Here is a 22,253-nt window from a genome sequence, read left to right as displayed (position 1 = left end):
AAGGAAGAACATCATAAAACTAGAGTTAACGAAAAAAATAGGGAAAAGAGGATAAGGAAACTGAGGAGCATATAACAGAATGTTAGAAGGGAGAGGGTGTGTGGAGGTGGTAGCAGAGAAGAGGCAAGTAAAAGGTGAGCTGCACTGAAGTACTACAAGTAACAGGCAATTCAGAAGAAGCACAAATTCAGTGCTTGGCAAAAAAAAAAAACAGATTTAAAAAAAAAGTAACAGTACTTCAGTGATTCCAAAAATGTTCAAATTAGATTTTTTTTGTAAGTAAGTGAAAGACACTTGGTATAATCAGAACAGACTTCACTCTGGAAATGAGACAAAAGTGAAAAGAGTAATTAAAAAGGAAAATAACAGCTGCAGGAAATGATCTTTTAAAAATATGAGTTACTGGAAATAGGAATTTGATGTTGACTGTGATTTGTACAGGTTAGGGAACTGTTGTCATGGTTCTCACAGTGAATGTAGTCCAACCAGGAGCAAGAGAAAGTCTTAAGGTGTGAATAGGTAACACAGGCTGTTATTCTATTCTAACATATGCTGCTATTCTATTTTATTCTGTTCTATAACCTTTATCAGATATTAAATGGGAATTTTAGTACGAGAGGCTGAATTTTGTTGGAAGGAGATGGTGCAGAAAAGCAAGATGAAAAGGTAAATTGTCATCCTTGGCTTTGAGAAAATATGGGCAGAGGAAATTGGATGGCAGAGAGCAAGCTGTAACAAGAACTTGTAAGAGCAAGGCTGGCAAGGGAAGAAATAGCACTGAGGAAACTTCCAAAACACCATTAATGCACACCCGAGAGATGAGAGCTCAGTCCCTACATGCAGAAAAGAAGAGCAAACTTCAAAAGTTACATTTAACTGTCACAGTGAAAGCTCACGGTAAAGAGATGATGAAGGAATGATAAAAGGTGCTTGGCTAGGCTTTTTTCACTAGAGAAAAGGCAGATCTGAGTCTCAGTTCCCATAAATATTTTGAGAGAAATTAGCTTGGTTCAGGAAAACTTGGGGAGAAAAAAGTAGATGTTCAGGTCAGATAGAAATTATAACGGTTGTTAGCAGAAGGTCAGTTACTCTGGCTAATGATGTACTGAAAAATATTCTAATACAGTTTCCACTTTTAAATTTGTTTTATTTGTATTTTTTCTCCATGGACATTTTGTTAACAACTTTCAATATTTTTAGAAATCAAAATACATTGCAAATGACAATACACATCCAGAAATGAGACAGGTTGCATTTCATCCACTGAAGTGAAGAAAATTTCATCAGAAACGGAGCATTCTTTGGTTAAATAAGAACAGCAGTTCAAACTAGCTGTACTTAAATGCTGTACATGCATTACTTTTGCACAAATTAGCAAAAAGTGAGAACCCAACTTTTCAACTTTGTTTTCCTTTTTTCAGCAAGTATACAGAAATGACTAAATACATCTCTTAAATATTGCAAAACCACAGATAGAGTTTTAAACATGTTGCACAACAAGGTTTTTTGGGGAAGCTACAGAAATAACTAAAAAAGAGAACACTTAGAAATTACACATCAGCTAGTTGAAATGCTTAATGAATTCATAAGAGCTTATCAAGACCTTTTATGAAATGCTTGTTTGATGTAATAATTAAAGCACAACAAATAAATGGTATTTTTATTTTTTGCTTGATCTGAAGCAAGATCAGACTCCACAGTCTTAAGGAACTATGATTTCATTATATTGCAAATAACACTCTTTGGGTTAAAAGCTTTCACAAATAACACCATATGATGACCAATATCACTTGAGACATTTGTCAGTTTAAAGAAAAACTGGTACTCGCATATAAATAATAATGTAAATCCCAATTAAGCAAACTACTATCACCTCCCCTTTTTTTGGTCTGGAAAATTCCATTCAAAATCTGCAGGTCATATTTTTGATAAATTTCTACACACTTTCAAGGACTTCTATGGTAGCTATTCCTTGGGTGAAGGAAGCATGAAATGAGAACAGGTGATTTAAGACAGCATTACTTCACGAAGCTCCTTTTGTCACTTTACATGCCATCACCATTTCATGTTTTGAGGTTCTCTCAAAAGCCTCGTGGCTGGTCCATATAGAAAAACTTCTTGATGAATGTGTCACTTTACAATACAGAAGTTACTCCAATTAATCTATGTATCCAGGGAGACAGCCTAAGCAGGTAGGGTGTTGTAAATTCAAAACCTTTTTCAGTACACACTAACTTCTTAAACCATTAAAGCTCTACTGGACATCATTGACACAATGCCTTACTGCTTCAAGGCAAGTTAATAAGTTAATGAATACGACACAAGACTGTGTTACTGTTGCCAGGGGACGTAAGTGAAATTGAGAGTATAGTAACAGCAGCATTTCTAAAATTCTTCCTCTCTTCTTCAACTTGTTTAAACATTAACTTTTTACTCTGAATTTGTGTGTATGTGTTTAGGGGTGGGGCACAGAAGAGGCATTTCAGGCTCTGGAAATAGTAGTGAACTGGGATAATGAAACATGTTATTATAGTTTCACGGAAATGTTACACCTGCAGAAATTCCCTTACAAGGTTTAGTACTCTTCCTGTTGAACTCAGATTTAGAAGTCCCATTAATCCTAATGGGTAAAGTTATCAAGTCCATAGTGGACAAAGATCTCCATGGCAAAATGATATGAATCAAGGAGGATTTCACTTGATGATATTCTATACTTCTGTATAGGATGGGCCATTTTGCTTCAGTACTACACAGTGCAAGATTCAGGGGCAAACTCAAATGGGAAAATGCTACTTATCTGCCAAGAAAAAAAAAAAGAAGGAAATAGATTGAGGCAGGATGCTTCCTCCTTTTGTGTAATTACCTCTGCAAAAGATCTGCACTGCCAACAGAGTCTCTGGCAATAAGACAAGGGAAAAAAAAAAGCTTAGTGAGTATCTAAACAACGTTTTCCCCTCTCCTCTGCATTTGATTCTTACAGAATATCAGGAATGATAGTGATGTATGGAGTCCTGAACTTATCCAAGGGCTAAGTGGCCCCTGGTAGTTAAACCAGCATAGTGCCCAGCACTGTTGTGGGAACGACTCCCTCTCTCTATGCCCGAACCAAAATAAGCTCAGCTACACTTAATTGGCTTCCAGCTGATCATGGCTCACACAGCTGCCTCTGAGCTCTGCCCAGGGATTAACCTGTACAAGCTCGGGCCACTCGCCCAGGCACCCAAGTTCCTCTCCAGCCCAGATGTGGTGTGGACTGATGTCTAGAGCTCAGGTGCACTCCCAGGGATGCTGGAAGACCTTCCCCACAGGCACAGATACCCCATCTCAATGTATTTCTTTCTTATATGTAACAGGGAGAACAGCTGTATCATTTTCAAACTGCATAGTGACTTGGCTGGTTAGCCATGGGAACTTTCTGTGATATCCTTAGGAACTGCAGAGTAAATTTTCCAGGAGGACATCTAGAGAAAGGGCTGAAGGTGATTAAAATACCTTTTAAATCTTTTGGTATTATCACATGAGATGCCTATTAATAATGTGTTGCAACAAAGTTTTCACCTTCTACACTAGGAAAATGAGGTTTTTGTGGCCTGAAATACCTAATATATTTTTTTAAAAATAAATTCTTTAAAAATATAAATGCATGAACAAGCCCTTTAAATCTTGGTAAGAAAACAGAGTTAAGGGACTGCTCCACCCCTCACTGAGTTAGTGAGGGTTTACAGAAAATCAGTTGCACAAATGAGTCAAAAATAAAGCAGTAGCTGGAGAAGGGAGGCAAAAGAAATTGGGACTACAGGCTATTAAAAATACTTTTCCTGCCTCAACAGGAATAGGCTAGCTGGGAACATTTACTTAAATTCTTCTTATGACAATGTTTATACTTGTATTGAGATAATCCTTGTAGGGCTGATTTGATTTGGCCCTTAATGTGTTTAACCAGCTCTGTGTCAGTGAGAAACAAGTTATGTTGGAGCTGTGTTCTTTGAACTGTTTGCATTTTTTCTACTAAAATGGAGAAGTTCTACTCAATTTCCAAGTGAAATATCAAATTATCTAACTAGGGAAAAGCACACGTAGAAAATACAAGTTAGTAAAAGAGGACAGCTTTAGCATAACATTTTTTAAGAACTTAAATACCTAAATTTGCAGCTATTCAGTTTCTCTTAGAGTATGTACAAATCAAAGGAGACCAAACAGCAGTAATATCTCCACAATGCATAGATGGTTCTGAGTAGGCAATTTGCTTTTTCAGAATATTATATTTAGCACATACTGTAGTTTCCCTGTGGGTGCACAGCAATAGAAGTCAAAACAAACAGAAATGAAGCATTTTTAAACAGCATTTAAGATGACGCGTTGCCTGCTTGAAATGACAAGTTTGTACATTGCAGGGTAGGGCTAGTATCCGCCACTCCTTTATAATTTGGAAGTCTGTGTTGATTTATTTTCACTCTGCTCTATGTCAGACAGGGCTATTTTGAAGCCTTTTGGGAAAAGAAAAGAAATATCACTGTAAAGTAACCATCCAGCATGAAATTGTAAAAGTGTTTGGAAAGGAAATTCAGGAGATTTCTATCTCAAAGCACATTCAATCACCCTTTACTTGGAACCGCTTTTAAATACTCTTCTACTGCAATGGCAGAACCTTCTCCATACCAGCTTTGAAGCCAGATGTGCTCAATGTTCATTTTCATGAAGAACCACTCATAGCTACGAGGCCACTTTCTTACCACTGGGTGCCTGGAAAGACAAAGAAAAGGGAAAAAAAATTAAAAGATGTGCCAAAGCATATGCATAGTCTCCTTTTTTCTTCAGTTCAGTGTGTTCAGCCAGAGTGAAACCTGAGATCCGAGAACCACCACTATTCATCTTTTTGGCCCTCCCTTGCTGTAAGGTTTATGATCTTCCACACCCCAGTCTGGGGAGAACTGCAACACAGGCAGCCAGCAAACACCACCTTCCCCATTGCAGAACCCCATCTCTAAAGGCAGATGTTGTTGGTTTCTAACTAAGTGAAAAATAGTTAGAGGAGATTGAATGTGTGTCAGGCTTGTGCTTGTACCTGTTCAAAGGAAACAGTGTTCTGAAAATACTACACCTTTGGTAGCAGTTGTGGTGTGGCGGGAGAGCTAATAAAACTGGGTAGCAGGTAGAGCACAGACTCTGAGCTGTCAGCTCCTACAGCTCCTGCAGTCCCTTGGAGCACCTATGACTGTGGCACTGAGAAGTGGTTCCAGATGCTGCTGGCACCGGATAGGGTGTGCCCAGCAGCCCTCACCATGTTGTTCTGGCTTTTGCACCCCGACAATGGAGCATTCTCTGCGGAGGTGCTGCTGGACTGTGGCACACATAGAAATCTAATTTCTACAAAGTTCGTAAAAAAATGCTCCTGTGCCAAGATGGCCCCACCTGTCCACGGCCTCAGTTTTGCTACTGATGGCACCCACTGACAGAGTCCCACCCTAACCCCTTCCCATAGGTCAGAGAAAGTATTCCCTCTGGGCTGTTTTGGATCACAGCTCATCCCAGTTTCCCAGCAATGTTTGATTGACCAGGCAAGGTGTGCCTGAAGGACCACCTCTGGCAGCCTGTGTGGAGGTGCATGCCCTAGCTAAGGTTCAGGCTTTTCGTGCGTGTAATTATGAAGACCCACTGGAGGGCATGGGGGCACACCCTCTATGTGTGTGTACACCTCTGGGTTGTGCTTGCATCTTTCAAAGGAGACTGTTCGGTAAGTACTGTGGCTTTGCAGCAGCTGGTATGTCAAAAGAGGCAATAAAACCCATAAGCTCCACCCTGAAAATATTTGTAAGCCCAAAGGCAGCAGAGCTCTGCTCTGTCCCTGAGTAGGAGGCTGTAGCTGAAGAGTACTACCTGTCCTAAAGTGGAGTAGAATCATTAAAGATAACAAATACACCCTGGATTTATGGAATGTCTCCTTGCAACCAGGTGAAATATTTTCATAATCCCCAGATTATAAACTACATGACTTATGAGAGTCCAACACTAACTAATTGCATTTCCATATTTCGTTTCCTCAAGAGTTAAAAGGAAGTCTGTCATTCCAAACCACACAGGAGCCAACATGCTTCATGGCCCCAAAGTAAAGATCAGGCTTGTTACTTCTCAGATTTTCTGTACCACATTTGTATATTTGTCTCAAACCTGTAGGTTGCACTCTGCTGTGTGCCTGTTAGATACAGACCTGGAAAACACTGCTTGCTTGGCAAATTCCACTTCCTCTGGAGGCACCATGACCATCTGTCCCATGAGAGTCAGCCTGGCGCACCTCGGATCCTCTGGATCAATTACATTTTTTCTGTGCACAGAGAAAAATGCTTATGAGTAATAGCTTGATTTCTTTCTTAAGGGTTTTGGAGAAATGTGAACTCCTGCTCACATATAGAAAGCTTTGTCAAGCCTTGCAAGTCTTTTCTACACCCAGCTATACCATCTGCTGGAGGGGGGAGATCTTGAAGGAATAGTTGCCTGACACATAGATCTGTGTAGATATTTGCTTAATCTTAATTTATGCTTACAAAACCTGGATTAATATATGTTGGCTTGTAAAAAGTATGCAAATGGCAGTTTTCCCAGACAGATGTACAGATCTGTATTCAGGATTCTGAGAACTGTGAGATGGTTACTGTGTGCCTATGCCTACAAAAAAAAGTATGAATACATGTATTTGTATGTAAAACGTAAGATCTTTTCCTTATCCTAGAAACTCAATCTTTTTTCATTTTTTATCCATTTTTCAAATGCTTTACACCAAATAGACAAGATCTGTTAAAACAAATTCTCCAATTGCCATCAGATCAAGACAGAGAAGGTACCTGTTGCTTTTTGGCTCTTCATAAACAGTAATAATAAATAACTCCCATTAGCTGCAGGGCAATTGCTGACTGATATACACAATACAAGCATATAAATCATAAGTAAATTGACCAATTGCAAAAACATGTTGTATGCAATGACTGCAAAGGCTTGATTCTTGTGAGTGCTGAGCAGCCCCAAGTCCTGTTGCCAGTAGTTTGAGACCGCTCAGCATCTCAGGGAACCACCTCCCCATGTAAGCCCAAAAAGCTGCATTAGGAAATGAAGGCTGTGTTTCTTCTTCTCTGTGTTTAGTCAGAAGCAGCAAATCACAGTAAATTGCATCTCATCTGTGTGCAGTTTTACTTAAAGATCTTGGCTTGAGCCCTTTAGCCTTGACTGTGTGCAATCTGCAATGGCTTCATTTTTGGTTATAATTCTCAATGCGTGTTTAGTGCATGCAGGAAACATATGGACATCCCCCTGCAGCTAATTTAACACCTGCAGATTCTCCACAGATGGTTAGTAAACACTGTGTAGCTCACTGGATAAAGTACTTACTCTTCTAGAGAAGGCCATGAACAGAGATACACAAGGAAGTATAGCAGGCTGGTTGATACTTGGCTATGCCCAGTGAGCACTTGGCACCACCTGTAGCCTGACCTCCAAAAGGCCATTTGCTGTCACATGATCTCTGGGAAGTTTTTTCAGCATCCTGTTCAGTTGTCTGAAGGGGATGTTCAGCTTAACAACCTCCAGACAAACTCCACTTGTACTCTTTTTCCTCTCCCAGATTTACTGTGCAGGAGGAAGGGCAGTGGCCAAAGATCAAGCTCAAACTTTCTGTTCACATCAGTGTATAATGGTCTAATTTTCTCTAATAAAATTTTTTTAAACTATTATGAAATAATACACAAGTGGTGTTCTGAGTGTCTGAAAATCTGCATTCCCTACCCTGGCACTGGGTTTATTTCTGTCAGTGTGTATCTGGAACACAAATTTGTCTACATGATCACCTTGGCACTCTGTAGATCCTCAGCACTAACTCACACTGACTGCTGAAGATGTCATTTCACATCTGGCTTTCAGTGGCCTGAGAGCACCCTGTCCCTAAGGAACACAGCTCCATGCCCTAGGGACACCTCTAGCTCCTTGCATTATTTTGTGTAGGCTTTGGGTGTTGTGTGGCTGTTCAGCACACGTGGTCCAATGAGACTCACCCACCAAAACATGAATAAATATAGCAATACAGTATATAGAGCTGAAGAAAGAGGAGCCAAGTCCCACATACACAGGGTGTCAGCTGAGGGTCTGTGTGTCCAGCAGCCAGGGCAGTGGAGATTCACACTCTTGGAACTACTGGCCCTGGATAATGGAGTCTAAAAGTCCATTTGAGGTGATCTCCTGATCTATTGTTATCTTTTGTTCTTAACCTTAATACTGTATCAGAACCCTCCGCATATGTTTATATATTCAACATATTTTTAACACATATATTGATGACAGAAGGGACTTCTCACTAGCAAAAATTCGGTTCAAAAGATTGCTTTAAAATAACTGTGTGTCCAAAAATATGATACATTTTCCTCTACAGCCTAACAGTATCATAAAACAACTGAAGAGCAAGGAAAAGCAGGAATATTTGCAAGTGTCTTTCTTTGCATAGCTCCTGGGTAAGATGCAGTTATTACTTTCAGAGAGGAATTCAAAATGATTGCTATTAAAGAATGTCTGCATTTCACAGACTGGATCAAGGTGATGCATTTTGGATGTGATCAGGAGCAGCGAGAGGTTTTGGTCTGACCTTCTCAGATTACAATTATGTGGTGGTTTTGTGCAAGTACATGTTTATTCTGAAAGCGTGCTCATTGATTTTGAGTAGGCAATAGACCTGACATTGCTGTGGTTAAGCAGTGAACCCTGCCTGCCTATGCTGAGAAAGTTTTGCCTGATAGGACTAGTGGCAGATGTGACTACTTCCCAATTTACATAAGAAGCTGCTCTCCACGCATTTGGCTGACAATGAAACCCGCACACTATGCATCCATACCTGGAATGGCTTTATGTTTTTTTTACCTCTGGCTTTTTCTTCTGTTTACAGTTTTCTGTATATTACTGTGAGGCAGGGCGCTACACTGACTGACACACACAATACTATATTCAAACTGAATTTTGCACATTGCAATAATATTCTGGAGGGTCAGTTTGTTTTTCTGGGAAATGATGCAAACAAGTTCTTTGTTGAGATTATGTTAGGTGAAGTTTTGGAAGAGCTGAACAGGACAATGATACATTTCAGTTCAGCACATGTTACTACTTTGTTGGCTTTGCATTCAGGGCTGCCTCTTATCATAGGTTTTCTGTTTCAGAATAGGAACCTTGTATTCTAACCTTACATTAGCATTAGTATTTTCTTTTTCAAAAGAACCCTTCATATTCTGAAGTAAATCTGTTTCTGCATCTTTTTTGGCATAGTATTTCCCTAATGATGTGTGATTACTCTCATACTTCTTAAACCACCCCAAATCACTAAACTTACAGTTACTACTTCTAAATGTTGTAAGCAGGTCTTGAGTTTCCAGTGCTGTTCCCAGCACAACCAACAAAAATGTAGGATTTGCTTCCTAGTAATAAATAAGGAATATATCTCATATTTTTACTAAAGATAATAAAAGGATACCAGGGATAAATAGGTATATTTCATAAAATATTCCTCCCTTATATCTGTAGAGGTCTATTCATGCATTCACTAGTCACTTGTTGCCTTCTATATAAGCGCATATTCAGCTCTCAGTCCTTGGGTTTCTTTTATCTTTGCTGACACAAGAACAAGTAGATGCGGAGGAGCGGTTTTAAATAACATTTATGTGCTGCTGGCTGGGGTTGAGGGGGAGGCAGAGCCAGAGGCAGAGGTGGTGATACTGTTGCTCTGTTGAGGAAACCCAAGGTGGTTTCTCAGGCCCTGTCTTTACCAGAATCAGGTCCTCTGTCTCTCTGGAGAGGATAAAATATGAACTGAGGGGAAGAGAAAGAAGGTAACTGGAAGGAGACCAAGCAGCAGAGGAACACATTTTTCCACACTTATTTAAAATACATATACTTTGTTGCAGAAAACTAGGAAAACCAGATTAAAAGGGAAGAAGATTCAGTTTATGCATTTTATAAGAAGACAGTGCATTAAGAGGAAGCATCTTAATTATTCATCTGATCTTTGAAGAGAGAAGAATTCATTGTTCCTGTTTCTCTGCTTATAGTGAGAAAACTAGGTACACAGAGTTTGACCCAGTCCAGCCAGTTCTTTTCCAAGCATGTGAGATGACAACATGAGCCACATTTAGTTACAAAGGTGCCAGCTTTACTGAGAGGTCTGTATACAAGTGCAATATGTTTCCCAACAGAGATGCAATGCTGTGAAGTGCACTGCCAATGAACATGTCCCACTTATTTTACTACGTAACGCTTCCACGCTTTTTGGGTCACAGTTCAAGAGTGGTTCAGAGTAAAGAGTGCCACCTACTCATTAAATTGTTTATTACACTAGCCATCTCTTGTTTAATTAGAGGGTTCTTATACAACAACTATCCAAGTCCAAATGTGATGAACCCATAGTTCGGGCTGCTGTGGTTATATTGGCACATAATGTGATGATGTTGGGTCTTGGTTAGGACTCCCTTTCACAGTTGAGATCTCTGCTTTGACCGACTCTTTCCTGTCTCCTGGTTTCTGACCAAAGGTATCCCTAAGTGTTATCTTCATTCTCAGTCTCTGCAATCCGTTAGTGAGGTGACACAAATCTGCCACAGATCAACAGTAAAACAAAAATAAGAGTTTGGGAGGCACTTGGGAAGGAATGCCAGGTGTTCCCAGGAAGGAACTGGTATGAGAAATGTTCAGTAATGTTCTGGGGTCGGGGGGCAGAAGCAGGCGTCTATGAAGAGGAATATCTCTCTTTTTCTTCTTCTCCAACCTTCTTTTCCCACAGAGCAGCTGATGTCATTCTCCTCCACCCCCCTGAAGAAACAAGACCTCCCATCTTCCCAGTCATGGTATACAAATCCTTCCCATATCCCTTGAACACAGTTCTCCTTGCCCTGTGAGAAAGCACTGCTCTTATCCCTCTACTTCTTGAGCAGAATGGAAGAGGAAGTTTGGAAAGAGCTTTCTCCAACTGCAGAAAAGAAGAGACAGAGGGCCAAGAAGAAAGGCCCAGAGAACAGTTTTCCTACATTTTTTTTCTATTTTAAAGCATACAGCTCACATGTGGCATAAGGGCAGTGACTGCCTCCACACATCCTAACCTCTCCTATAGTGACAGCAGTGGTGCAAAACCATGTCATTAGGAGGTGGGGATGGGATGCTGACACAGCTCATCCCTGTCCCCTCCCACAGATGCAAGGTAGGCATCCTGTCACACCCTGCACAAGGCTCCTCTTACATAGCCCCAAACTGGGCACAAGGTGAAAAAGTAGAGTTCTTTTCTAGTATATACAATGCATCATAGGATTTTTGTCCTCTAAAATCTACAGAAAGGAAGGAAGGGAATGCTATATTCTTAGAGAGTTACTGTAAAGTGCATATAATTTTGATTAATAGATGTGATTAATTTTGAAAAGTAAGTTATCCTTCTCATACAATTAATTTGCTCACCACTCACTGCCAGTGTCTCCGAAACAGAAATAATGTATTGGTGCTGCTAATCTGCGTGGCATGAACGTCAAACAAAATCTCTGCTGAAAGCAATTTCATAATCTGAAAAGCTGTTGCTGGCCTTCCACTGGATATGGCTGGGCAGTTCTGCCCTGCTCTGATTTTGACAGGAATTTCTTTATCAGCCATGTTTGGGAGCTAGCACTTAGACGTCTTTGCTTTTGGAAGATGTCTTCTGGTCTGAATCTGAAGTCAGGCTTGGGAGCTAAAGAGTATTGATACTCTTCAGCTATTCTGCATCTAAGTGAGCCTGTATTCATGGTATATCTGTTTTCATGTTTTAAATAATTTCACTCTTTCTAGAAGATAATCCTTCCCAGCATGTTTTAATTACAATGTGAAGCCAGTCTGTTTGCCTGTCCTCACTGACAATAACAGCTCATTTCTTCAGCTGAACTCCACGTTTCAGACAGGAAACTTTTATATAGTTTAACCATAGACAATTCACAGAGAAAAAAAAAGAATCACAGCATCAACTATTTTTGTAAACAGAGTCAGAAGAACACATACTACTTCACTAGAAAGGGATTTTAGGAAATTGGTTATTTAAGAATACAGGAAAAAAATAGTAATTTAGAGCTGTGTTGTGTGCATTGAGTCATGATGATAGTAGGTTTCATGTTTGACTTTCTAATTTGATATCTTCATGATTTTTTTAAATACAGATTTTTCAGGAACAGCTACTGACATAATTATTTGCATATGACTAAAAACGGCCAATATAAATACCAGTACTAGAAATGTGTCAGTGTCACTGAATCAGGAGGTGGATCTCAAAAATTGATGGATATCTGAATTCAGCCTTTGTCTTCTGCACACATCATTTCTCTTTGTGAGAAGGTGCAGTACCAAATTTGTTGTATTAATCCATGCATTAACAAGCATAAACTCCACAAACCCAGGGGTAGCTGGGCATCTCACATCTTAGAGGCTGTGCCTGCCACCCATGGCAGGCTTATTGTCTCAGGATTGCCCAGGGAATGAAGTCAGATGTTTGCATATGCTGCTGATCCACCATGCAGCCAGGACCTTATCCCACCAAATTCCTCTTCTCTCCTCATGACCTGCTGGTATCCAGAAGCACTGGGGTTACTCAGCACCTCCTGTCAGCATTTTCAATGCAGAGTTTAGGAAACCTTACAGAGTTTAGGAGCCAGCTTTTATAAACTGAACACATTTGCCTGATTGTGCTGATCTGCTACCTTCAAGCACCAGATGAGCATGGTGGGTAAAATGGCCCTCATGGAGTCACCCCTGATAGAGGTCATAAATAAGGACGGGAATCCGAATTTGAAATACCATCCTCCAAACTAATAGCAAAAGAAAACCAATGGTAGACTGACCCCAAAGCTCACTGCTTTTCTCTTGTGCCAGTTCACAGCAGCTATGTAATGGCTCCTTCTCTAAGGAAGCTGCCCTGAGTCTCTATGAATGTGCTGAACCTGGTGTCAAGAAGTGACACACGTATAAAATTAATTGCCTGTTTTCCAGACTGCAGCTGTAATGAGGCAGACCCAGGAGCCTGCTTGGAAAGAGGGATCCTCGGAGCAGCCTGTGTGTTGGGAAACGTGTTTAGAACAATAGCTGCTCTATTCTTTAATGCTGGGCTTAGTCTTGCTCCCACTGAAAACTGCAAGAATGGGACTCAATCTTTTCAGCTTGTCTGTGGCATAGACATACCAGCTTAGTCTATTTATATCCCTGAACCATTTAATTTCTTTTGCCTCTATTATCCATTTATCAGCCTTCAGACAGGATGCTGTGTAGTTGCTAACAAATGCTGTCTCTATCCTGGCCATCAGAGAGTCTTCTCAGAGAGGGGCAGCCCATATCCCTCTGGGAAATGGCAATCTCTAGGTCAGAGATGAGGAATCCAGACTGTAGCTGCAACACTAAAATGTCTTGCAATTAGTGCTAGTCAGATGCATCACAGATGTCTTTCTTTCATTATTAAATGTTATTTCTCTTATTAGTTTAGGGTTTTCAAATTTTCTCTCCAGTTGATTAAATATTAAGGCTGGAGCACCAAAAAGGCCAGCCTGTACTCCTCACAGCCTTGAAAATGAAAGTATTTATTGTCAAGGTTTGGAACTTGAGTCTGTTCTAAAACAAAACAAATGAAATTTGCTACTAAATAAATTTAATATCAAATTGGTGTGCACAAGTCACTTGAAACTCATTAGATAGAAGAAGACTATCGAAATGTCAGCTATGTTTTCTTTCTAAAGGCCAGAGATTTCTTTTGCGTTCAGTAGGTCAGAAGCATTTTTCAGGAGAGTGCCAAATACTCCCAGGAGCATTGACTACAGGCACTGATTAGCTTTCACATTTATTTTCATTCTTGCAACTCATAGTGGGTTAATAATGGAATTCTAATAAAGTTCCACATGAAAACAAGCTATAAATGCATTGCTGGCATACAAGGACATGAACTTTCTCACGTAGAACATGATTCATTCAGATATTTTACATAATTATTTTGAAACCAAAACAATAAATAATGCACTTGACGAAGAGAACATCTGACACTTTCCTTTGCAAAGAAAACCTCACAGATACCATTTTAATACTGACCAGAGGTCTCTCAGAGTAAAAGGTCTTGCCTCTAATATAGTGTGGGTAAAGACGACTTTTGCTATATAAAACTTGAGCCACCACATAAAGCTCTGGACTAAGGATGCTGTGTGCCTGTTTGCAGCCTGGCTATCTCAGCAGGTCAAGTGCACCCTGAAGCTGGGGACAGGTCACCCCAAGCACTGGTGGCAGGGCCCAGATACACTTGTTATTTTCTTCAATGTTGTGCTGCTGGCAGAAGCCTTTTCTGTGGGGTAGCAGTAGGATGGTGTGCAGGGCTGGAATTCTAGATGTTGCTACTTTGAAATGTAAAAATCACTCACAGATTGATAGTTTAAAATATAAATTAATTTCTGACCCTAGTTATAGGTGGAAGGAAGAGAAGAAAGTTAAAATCCCAGTGACTACATGCTTCCTGACTGTGAGACAGCCTCAAAGCTTGCTCACATTTTTGTATCATCAAAAACACAAACTGCACACCACAAATGTCCCAACTTTTCATTGGCCATATTGCTTGTTCTTTGCACTAATGCCAAACAATATCTGTTCCAGATGAGAAGTCCAGAAATAATGAAAACCAAACTGGTTTTGTTTTTGTAAGAACAAAATAAATAATGCAAGGAGCTCTGATCAAACTCTGAATCTGTGCACTCAATTCAATAGTCAGCTCAATATTTAGAGTATGGTTACATGTTAAAATGAGGATATCTATTTTCCTCCACCTTCTTTTTTCCTTTCCCCTCTCCTTTGCTCTCCTCTGGCTCTTGGGGAGCTGATTCAAGTTACTAAGCCAGTAGAAATCTCATCCAGAAAAAAAAAAAAAAAAGAAGAGGTTTCTGCTGGGTTACTGAGCTAAAATAGGCCCACCATATGGTCAGCTGGAAGGAGGGGGTGGGATTGCATGGCCAGGAGCAGCAGTGGCCACAGGAGGAAAGGAAGAAGGATCGGCAGAAAACCTTAGTCTCACTGTCAGGTTAATGTTCTTCAGATTTATGTTTCAGCTCAGGGTGAGGCACAGCCCAGAACCGATGGGGGCCAGGGTGGCACGTCACCGGTGGTAGGGAGGGAGAGTCAGGACGTGGCAACTGGTAATTAGTTTGGCCCAAGCTGTTTTGGAAATCCAGATTTAGCTTCTTGATGGTGCCCAGAAAGCTCTTCTCACCAGAGGGCACAGGCTTGGGCTGCAGAGGGACTAGAGAGCCAAGTGACAGAATCCACGTTGCCCTGGCTGCAAAACAAACAGCAGCAAATATCTGGCATACTGAACAAAAGGGCAGTGGTTTGAAAATTAATAGTCACTTAACAAAAAGACATTGAATAAATATTCTCAAAGGTTTGCAATGTATATGGATTTCATATTTCTATAATCATTGCAGCTTTCTCTTTTGTTGGTGAACTGGACTTCCCAAACTGGTAAATTGGGCAGTGATGTTGCTAAACCATAAAAGACAAAGACTTTCAAGTGTGGCTGTTTAAAGGCAGGGATTAAAGGCCACATTTAAGTGCCTAAATGGGTGTGTAGTTTTCAGAAGTGCTCAGCACCACCACTTATCATCTATGGAAGCTGCTATGAGTCTTGAGCCTCTGAAAATAGGGCACTGGGTAGTAGGACATAGGACTTCAAATACCATTTTTAAGCCCTTGGTCTAGATATTCAGCTCACTATCTGACTGAATGCGAAAGCTTAGAAAGCAGGATAAATGCCATTAGCATGTAATGAAAGAAGAGATGTATTTATTTTTTAAATGATAAATCCAAAATATTTAATGAAATAATTAAAGAAGATATTTAAGGAACAAGCAGAACCATTCCAGTGTTAAGTTCACCAGTCTGTTGACCTCCTCAAGCATTCAAAGCTGAATTGCCTTAAGAAATGTGGTGATGGGACAGCGTCAGAGGAAGCCATAATTTCTATTCCTTGGGAATAGGATGTCAGCCTGAAATTATCTGTACTGCTTAGGACTAAGAAATATTTCATTTTTCCACTATATAACTCTTCAGAAAACAGCATATTCTGGAAACAAATACAGACAAGTGTTACAGTAATGTTTTATATTTGCCATTCACTGCTTTTCCCAGTGCTGTTCTCAGCTAGCAGGCTTGAGAAGTGGGGTGATACACAAGGCAATCCCCAGATGGGGAAACCTGTTCTTAAGATAAAATCTCTTCTTCCCCAAAGAGGACCTTAAGTTGGGGTAAAAACTGTTAGTGCCATTTCTTTCTGAAGGAGCCAGTTCTCTATCTCTCTTCGGAACATCAGTTAAGATCTGCTTTGGTAACAGAGTCCTGTCTGACACAATTTCAGTGTCATGTACCTCGTCACAAAAAGAGGCCTTTGTAAATAACACTTCACACAAGGCTGACCCAGCCAAGACTGCCACATGTTTGACTGTAAAAAAACATATGGTAGAGATAAGTCTTTTTCAAGGAGATAAGAATGGAGGGGCAAATTGAATCATCTTTGAGTTTACATACATACATTTTACACAGGCAAAGCTTTGGTGAGCTGATTCTGTATTCATTATACATACAGAAAGACATGGACCTGTTGGAGCGAGTCCAGAGGAGGCCACAAAGATGATCATAGGGCTGGAGCACCTCTCCTGTGAAAACAGGCTGAGAAAGTTGGGGTTGTTCACCCTGGAGAAGGCTCCAGGGAGACCTTACAGCAGACTTCCAGTATCTAAAGGGGCTGACAAGAGAGCTGGAGAGGGGCTTTTCACAAGGTTGTGTAGTGATAGGACAAGGAGGAATGGCTTTGAACGGAAAAAAGGTGGGTTTAGATTAGATGTCAGAAAGAAATTCTTAACTGTGAGGGTTGTGAGACACTGGAATAGGTTGCATAGAGAAGCTGTGGATGCTCCATCCCTGGACGTGTTCAAGGCCAGGCTGGATAGGGTTTTGAGCAACCTGGTCTAGTGGAAGGTGTCCCTTCCCATGGCAGAGGGGCTGGACTTAGATGGCATTCAAGGTCCCTTCCAACACAAATAATTCTCTGATTCTAGGATTGTATGATATGATTGGGAAGAAGTCAATTCATTGCTATCTCTGGAGAGAAGAACCTGGGACTGGATGTAGATGGGTAAACCTAAGACCTGGCTTTCTTTATTTGTGGAGTCATTTACTGACTGTTTAAGAAATACAGGGTATAAAAAAAAATTTTAAAGATATTCAGTCATATCCTCTGAAGAGGTGGAAATTAGACTGAGTGTCACAGTCCTGGGTGTATAACTTCTGAACTGAGAGCCTGAGATCCCCGTACAGAACCCAGAGAGTTAGATCCCCATGAAGGCAATCAGCAGGGCCTCCAGAGTTGTTCAGCAGAGCAACGGTGCCTGCTTTACCATGAATTAGATAGCCCTTGAAACTCCACGGATCTTATTGACTAGATCACTATAGACTAGAATAGGATCATAGATTTTATGTAGGCACCTCCAAGAAGAGATTAAAATTTAGGTGTGTTAGTGTGCAAGCTGAAAGCCACTCTAGCTGTTGATGCTACAATATACTTCAGTGACACCTCTGTTTTTCTCTACTCTGCTTTACCAGGGCAATTTACTGCAAAACAAACCTAGGAAGGAGCATGTAGCTGATGGTGAGAGCCAAAAATAAAAGCAGGACATGGAAGGTCGGGACCCACCATTTTGTTCTGAAGTCTCTGTTCTCACTAAAGGTGGTAGTAGGCAGATAAAATTATTACCTGCAGAAATTTCCATCTGTTTCTGGCAGGGTCAGAGAAGCCATGGGATTCTTCAGGAGATCTGTCACAGTGTTATCCTTCGGTGTTACGTAAAAGAAAGGGATTCCAGTGCTGTTATTGATGGGACCATCGCTGAGAAGTAAACAGTTCCCATAGGGCATACCTTGGATCTGCAAAATCCAAATAAGCAACTGGTTACATCTTTGCACGCAGAGGGTTTACAATGTGGGGTATTCCCTCAAGGGCTCTAGCAGAAAGGACAGCCAGCCCCATTGCTCCCACTCTCAATTGTCATGAGACAGCACTTCTAAATTAATCTATCTCCTCTAAATTAGTTCTATCATGCTTTTATGAAAACAGATCTCTCCTCTATTTTTTCTTTCCAGCCCTGTCCATGGCACTATAGAGTACATTTTCTCTTCCACGACCTTAAAGGCACTACCAAATTAAAAATGTTTAAGTGCATTAAAAGCAATGCCATCAGCATCAAGAAATGTTTACTTTAAACCAGCGCTGATACCTTTCCTCAAACCCAAAGGAATACAGAGCCTAATTTAGCCTTGATTCAGCCTGCTTTTTACACTAATTTTGCCTGCCCTTTTGGCTTTGACTTGCAATGTCATTGCATCGGTTTGACAAGACAGAGAAAAAAGCATTTTAGCGAGAATTGTTTGAAGACAAACTGGACATCAGGTAGGAACATCAGGTCTGGAGGGGTCTCAGCCACCAAACCAGCTAGAGTAAAACCTCCTCCCATGGCAGAGGAGGGACGCCAAAGAGCCAAGTTTTCAAAATGTTTTCTCCCATACACTGACCTGTGTATACACAAAGGATATAACACATACAAAAATGTCCTTGCCCAGTAGTGACACTCATTAATATTCTCCATAATGATTTATATTCCTACTTTGCTTTTCATGCCATTATAAATAGCAGTGACAGATACTTAATGAGCTACTGGGGGTTTTTTCATGTTTTCAGATCCTTCTTTCCTCATGGTCTATTAGACATTAAATAGTAAAATTATCAGTCAAGATATTAATTCAATGTAAGTGGTAAATCTTTTGCAGAAAAATCAAATTAAATATTAATAGTTAATAAGAAAACTCTGGATAATGTTGTTACCTGGGTTGCATGCTTTCTGATTTTGAATGTTTATATGCCTTTAAAATTTTAATGCTTATAGTGCTTATAAGTGGTATTTGTTGGTATTCCTTAGAAGTAATGCTTTAATGATGCTACATAACTTACAAGCTAAAGATACTTGTTTATTATTAAGAGTTATAATGAAAAAAAATAGCTGTCAGTAACATTGCAGGACATGTTCCCATTGCTTAAAATGCTCAGTGTGTCATGCAAGGTTAATGTTACACTGGATTCTCAAAAAGAATTGTGATCACAGGCAGCATAGCTTAGCATTCAGAGCAGCAATCACCACCCCATGAATTCCAAATTTTATTATGAATCACATTTTTCTATATTACTTCTGTGTTCTAACTAGAGGCAGCTAACTGCAAACTACATTATGTCTGTAATTCCACTGAGGGTTTCTGGAAAGAGCATAAACCAGGAGAGTTAAGATCATACTATTTAATAGGATTTCCAACAAGCTGATGTAGAATTACAGGTCTCTTGTGACCATGTATAGATTTGTTTAATGGTATCTTTTTTCAGCTTGTTACTTTGTATTTCAGAATAACATAAACTGCCACTAACTCTGCCAAGCTTTCTGAAGATTTATGTGCTTCTAATTTTGTCTATTTCTTAAATTGTAAATTAATTAATCTGTGAATACTTTCAACAGAAAGTTATGGATGTCTTTTTTTTTTAATTTCTTGCCCCCCCCCCCTTTTATCTGAGTTGTATTGGATGCTGTGTCTGTCTCATCCCAACCTTTCACTTTAAAAAGGGAAATATTTTAAAGCTGGAAAAAATAATGACCCCGACTCTCTGGTGCAGCCCAGCTATTTTGTTTAATGCTCCTGACAGAGAAATCGTCCTTCAAGCTTGACGGGCGGACAGATTTTGTGGTAGCCCAGCGGGGTCTCCTCCTCCTTTTCCTCCTCCTCCTCCTGAAACAGGCCCTCTCCAGACCCATCGTTGCAGCTCTGCTTTCTGGCCTAGAGATTTTGGGTTTTTGGTGCCCCTCTGGTGCGATTTTTAGCGTGCCTCCTCCCTCGCCGTGCTCCAAGCACGATTTCTCTTCCAGAAAGAGTTTCCGCTGTTACCTCCGCGACGCGGGCGCTGCCGGCGGCGGGACGGCGCGGCCGCGGGGGCTGGCGCTCGTCCGGCAGGAACCGCGTGGCGTGGGCACCGTGGGCACCGTACCTTTCCTCGGGCGGCCCGCGTCGCCACGAAGCCCCAGGTGTTGTGGCGGGCGAGGAAGCGGGCGGTCCCGGCGCGTCCCGGCGCCCCGCCGCCCTCCCGCCGGTAGGAGAACATCCTGGAGGGGGCGGCCCCCGGCCCCGGCCGCCGCGCCGCCGGCCCGGAGCCCAGCGCCGCATCCTCCCGGTACGCTGAGGCCGGGTAGCTCTGCTTCCAGAGGCCGCCCGCCTCCTCCAGCAGCGCGGGCAGCGCTTCCTCGGTGGAGGAGCTGTGCAGCTCGTCCGCCGCCGCCCCCGCCTCGGGCAGCGGCCACGACACCGAGCTGACCACCACGTACCCCCCCGCGCCGCCCCACAGCAGCGCCGGCAGCAGCCACCACGGCCACCACGGCCACCGCCGCCCCGCCGACATCTTCTGCGGCAGCTCCGGCCGCGCCGCTCCCGCCGCGCCCTCCCGCGGCCGACGCCCGCCCCGCACCGCCCCCTGCCCGGTGCCGAATGTTCGCAGCACCCCCGGTCGATCGGGCGGCACGTCACGCCTCGGCGTCCTGCCCCCGCCCCAGCCCCGTGCGGTGCGGGAGCCGCTGCCCGCACCTGCCCGGGACGCCCGTGGGACACCCGCCTGCGGCGTGTGGGGGCCCCTCGGGGGGCTCCGTGCTGGGTTACCTGTCGTTTGTGGGGCGCCTGTGACACTAGGAGCCCCTGGGTCAGGTGCGCACCCCAGTGGGTATCTCACGAAAATAAGTTCTCTACATGCACCACAAACCCCGGATGGACAGGTCAGAGGCAGTGCGACCTCTCCGTTTATTAGAAAAGAGAGAATCCACGAGGCAGCGTGTTCATATGAATATTCCCGTTGCAGGGAAAACTTCGTTTGGGGTTAAGTAACAGCAAGACCCCAAGTCCGAGATGTCAGGCAGCACTAGTCTGGTGTTTGCAGGATGTGTTTTGATACATAAGTACATGGAGTTGCTATTAAATGATATGTTTCCCAGGTGAAGTTTTAATTAGGCAAAGATTCGGATGTATATTTGTGTTTATATTAACAGTCCGATTTAGTAAAGGCACTTTTTCATCCAGCTCCTTTTCTATTCTTGGCGGTAGACCCCTTCAATATGACAATGCAAACTTGTAATTCTTTGAAACATATGCTTGTAAACTTTCATTGTGTTCATGCAAATTACTTAATGAGCGCAGGTTCAATAGGAGACAGGGAGCAATGAATCTCACAGGAGCCTTTGCCTGTCTGAAGGTTCTCAGGTACATCTCACAGATCTTACCTTTCCATAGCTGCGAAGAACATATTGCAGTGTCAGTCTATTCACACAACTTCTGCTTAATTGTACCACAAGAACATGTTGTATATCTAATCTAGAATCTAAACTCTTATAAATATAAGTTGACTGGAAAATACTGAGTATTTTTAGCTTATATTTTTCCTAGACCCCCTATTCTGTTTTTTTATCTTCACCGTAAAAACCTGAAGGATAGTGGAAATGGGTACAACAGGTCTTAAAGCCCAAATGAATTTTTCTGACTGTGAAGATACTTCCTGAGTATGTAATTTTGGCACCAAACTCTTAATCTTATCTGCAGAATACACAATTTCCTTTCCCTTTAGCACATGGGCCTGTCTGCATCTGCTGTAATACCACACTTTTGAATATTGATTCCCACTTCTTTGCTTGAGCTGAGACAGAGGGATAGAGATGCAAGTAGAAAATAAATGTAGATTTCCAAACCCAAAATAAGTGAAAGCTTCCTAAGCTCCTGACAAGTGCTTTTCTCTGATTCAGGATATGTCCTTTCTCAAAATAATGAAGCGGTTGTCGCTTCTTGAAATAACAACCAGGCCCAGACAACTCACTGCAGGCATGCTCTTAAAAAATATTTAACCCTCCCATTTCCCTGGTGTTTCAGGGAATTTCCTCACATAATCTGATGCATGCAAGATACAAATTTCATAGTCTATATTTACTACTTCATACAAATTTATGCCAGGGTTCTCTTTATAAACTTCTTTACTTGTACTTTGCTTACAGAACAAGTCCAAACAAACTAGTTTCTAACATAAACAAGTCAATAACATTATATACAACTTATTTCGGTTGACAGAATTATATGTGAGA

The 22,253-nt window shown here is 41.6% G+C and overlaps 1 protein-coding gene across 1 annotated transcript; it reads right to left on the bottom strand.

Moving 5' to 3' along the window:
* Positions 1 to 1,131: 1,131 nt before the first annotated feature.
* On the bottom strand, positions 1,132 to 21,412 carry CREG2 (cellular repressor of E1A stimulated genes 2). The gene is made up of 5 exons (XM_017818347.1): positions 21,405 to 21,412; positions 20,129 to 20,873; positions 17,801 to 17,970; positions 6,209 to 6,322; positions 1,132 to 4,743 (listed from the first exon to the last, which is right to left on the bottom strand). Exons 1-5 carry the CDS (start codon positions 21,410 to 21,412, stop codon positions 4,596 to 4,598), a joined length of 1,185 nt encoding a protein of 394 aa, XP_017673836.1. The 3' UTR covers positions 1,132 to 4,595.
* Between the last annotated feature and the right edge of the window lie 841 nt (positions 21,413 to 22,253).

The sequence above is a fragment of the Lepidothrix coronata genome, unplaced genomic scaffold (genome assembly GCF_001604755.1).
Source record: "Lepidothrix coronata isolate B3197 unplaced genomic scaffold, Lepidothrix_coronata-1.0 Scaffold68, whole genome shotgun sequence".
Taxonomy (NCBI): Eukaryota; Metazoa; Chordata; class Aves; order Passeriformes; family Pipridae; genus Lepidothrix; species Lepidothrix coronata.
The sequence above is the reverse complement of the archived record's forward strand: the minus strand, read 5'-3'. Positions and strand labels throughout refer to the sequence as shown.

Bases quoted from the DNA above. Each gene is read 5' to 3' on its own strand.
- CREG2 (XM_017818347.1), bottom strand. The intron at 17,971-20,128 runs GTACGGTGCCCA...TGGATTTTGCAG, and splicing joins CGCGGGCCGCCCGAGGAAAG to ATCCAAGGTATGCCCTATGG. The intron at 6,323-17,800 runs GTAATAATTTTA...CTCTGTGCACAG, and splicing joins ACAGATGGAAATTTCTGCAG to AAAAAATGTAATTGATCCAG.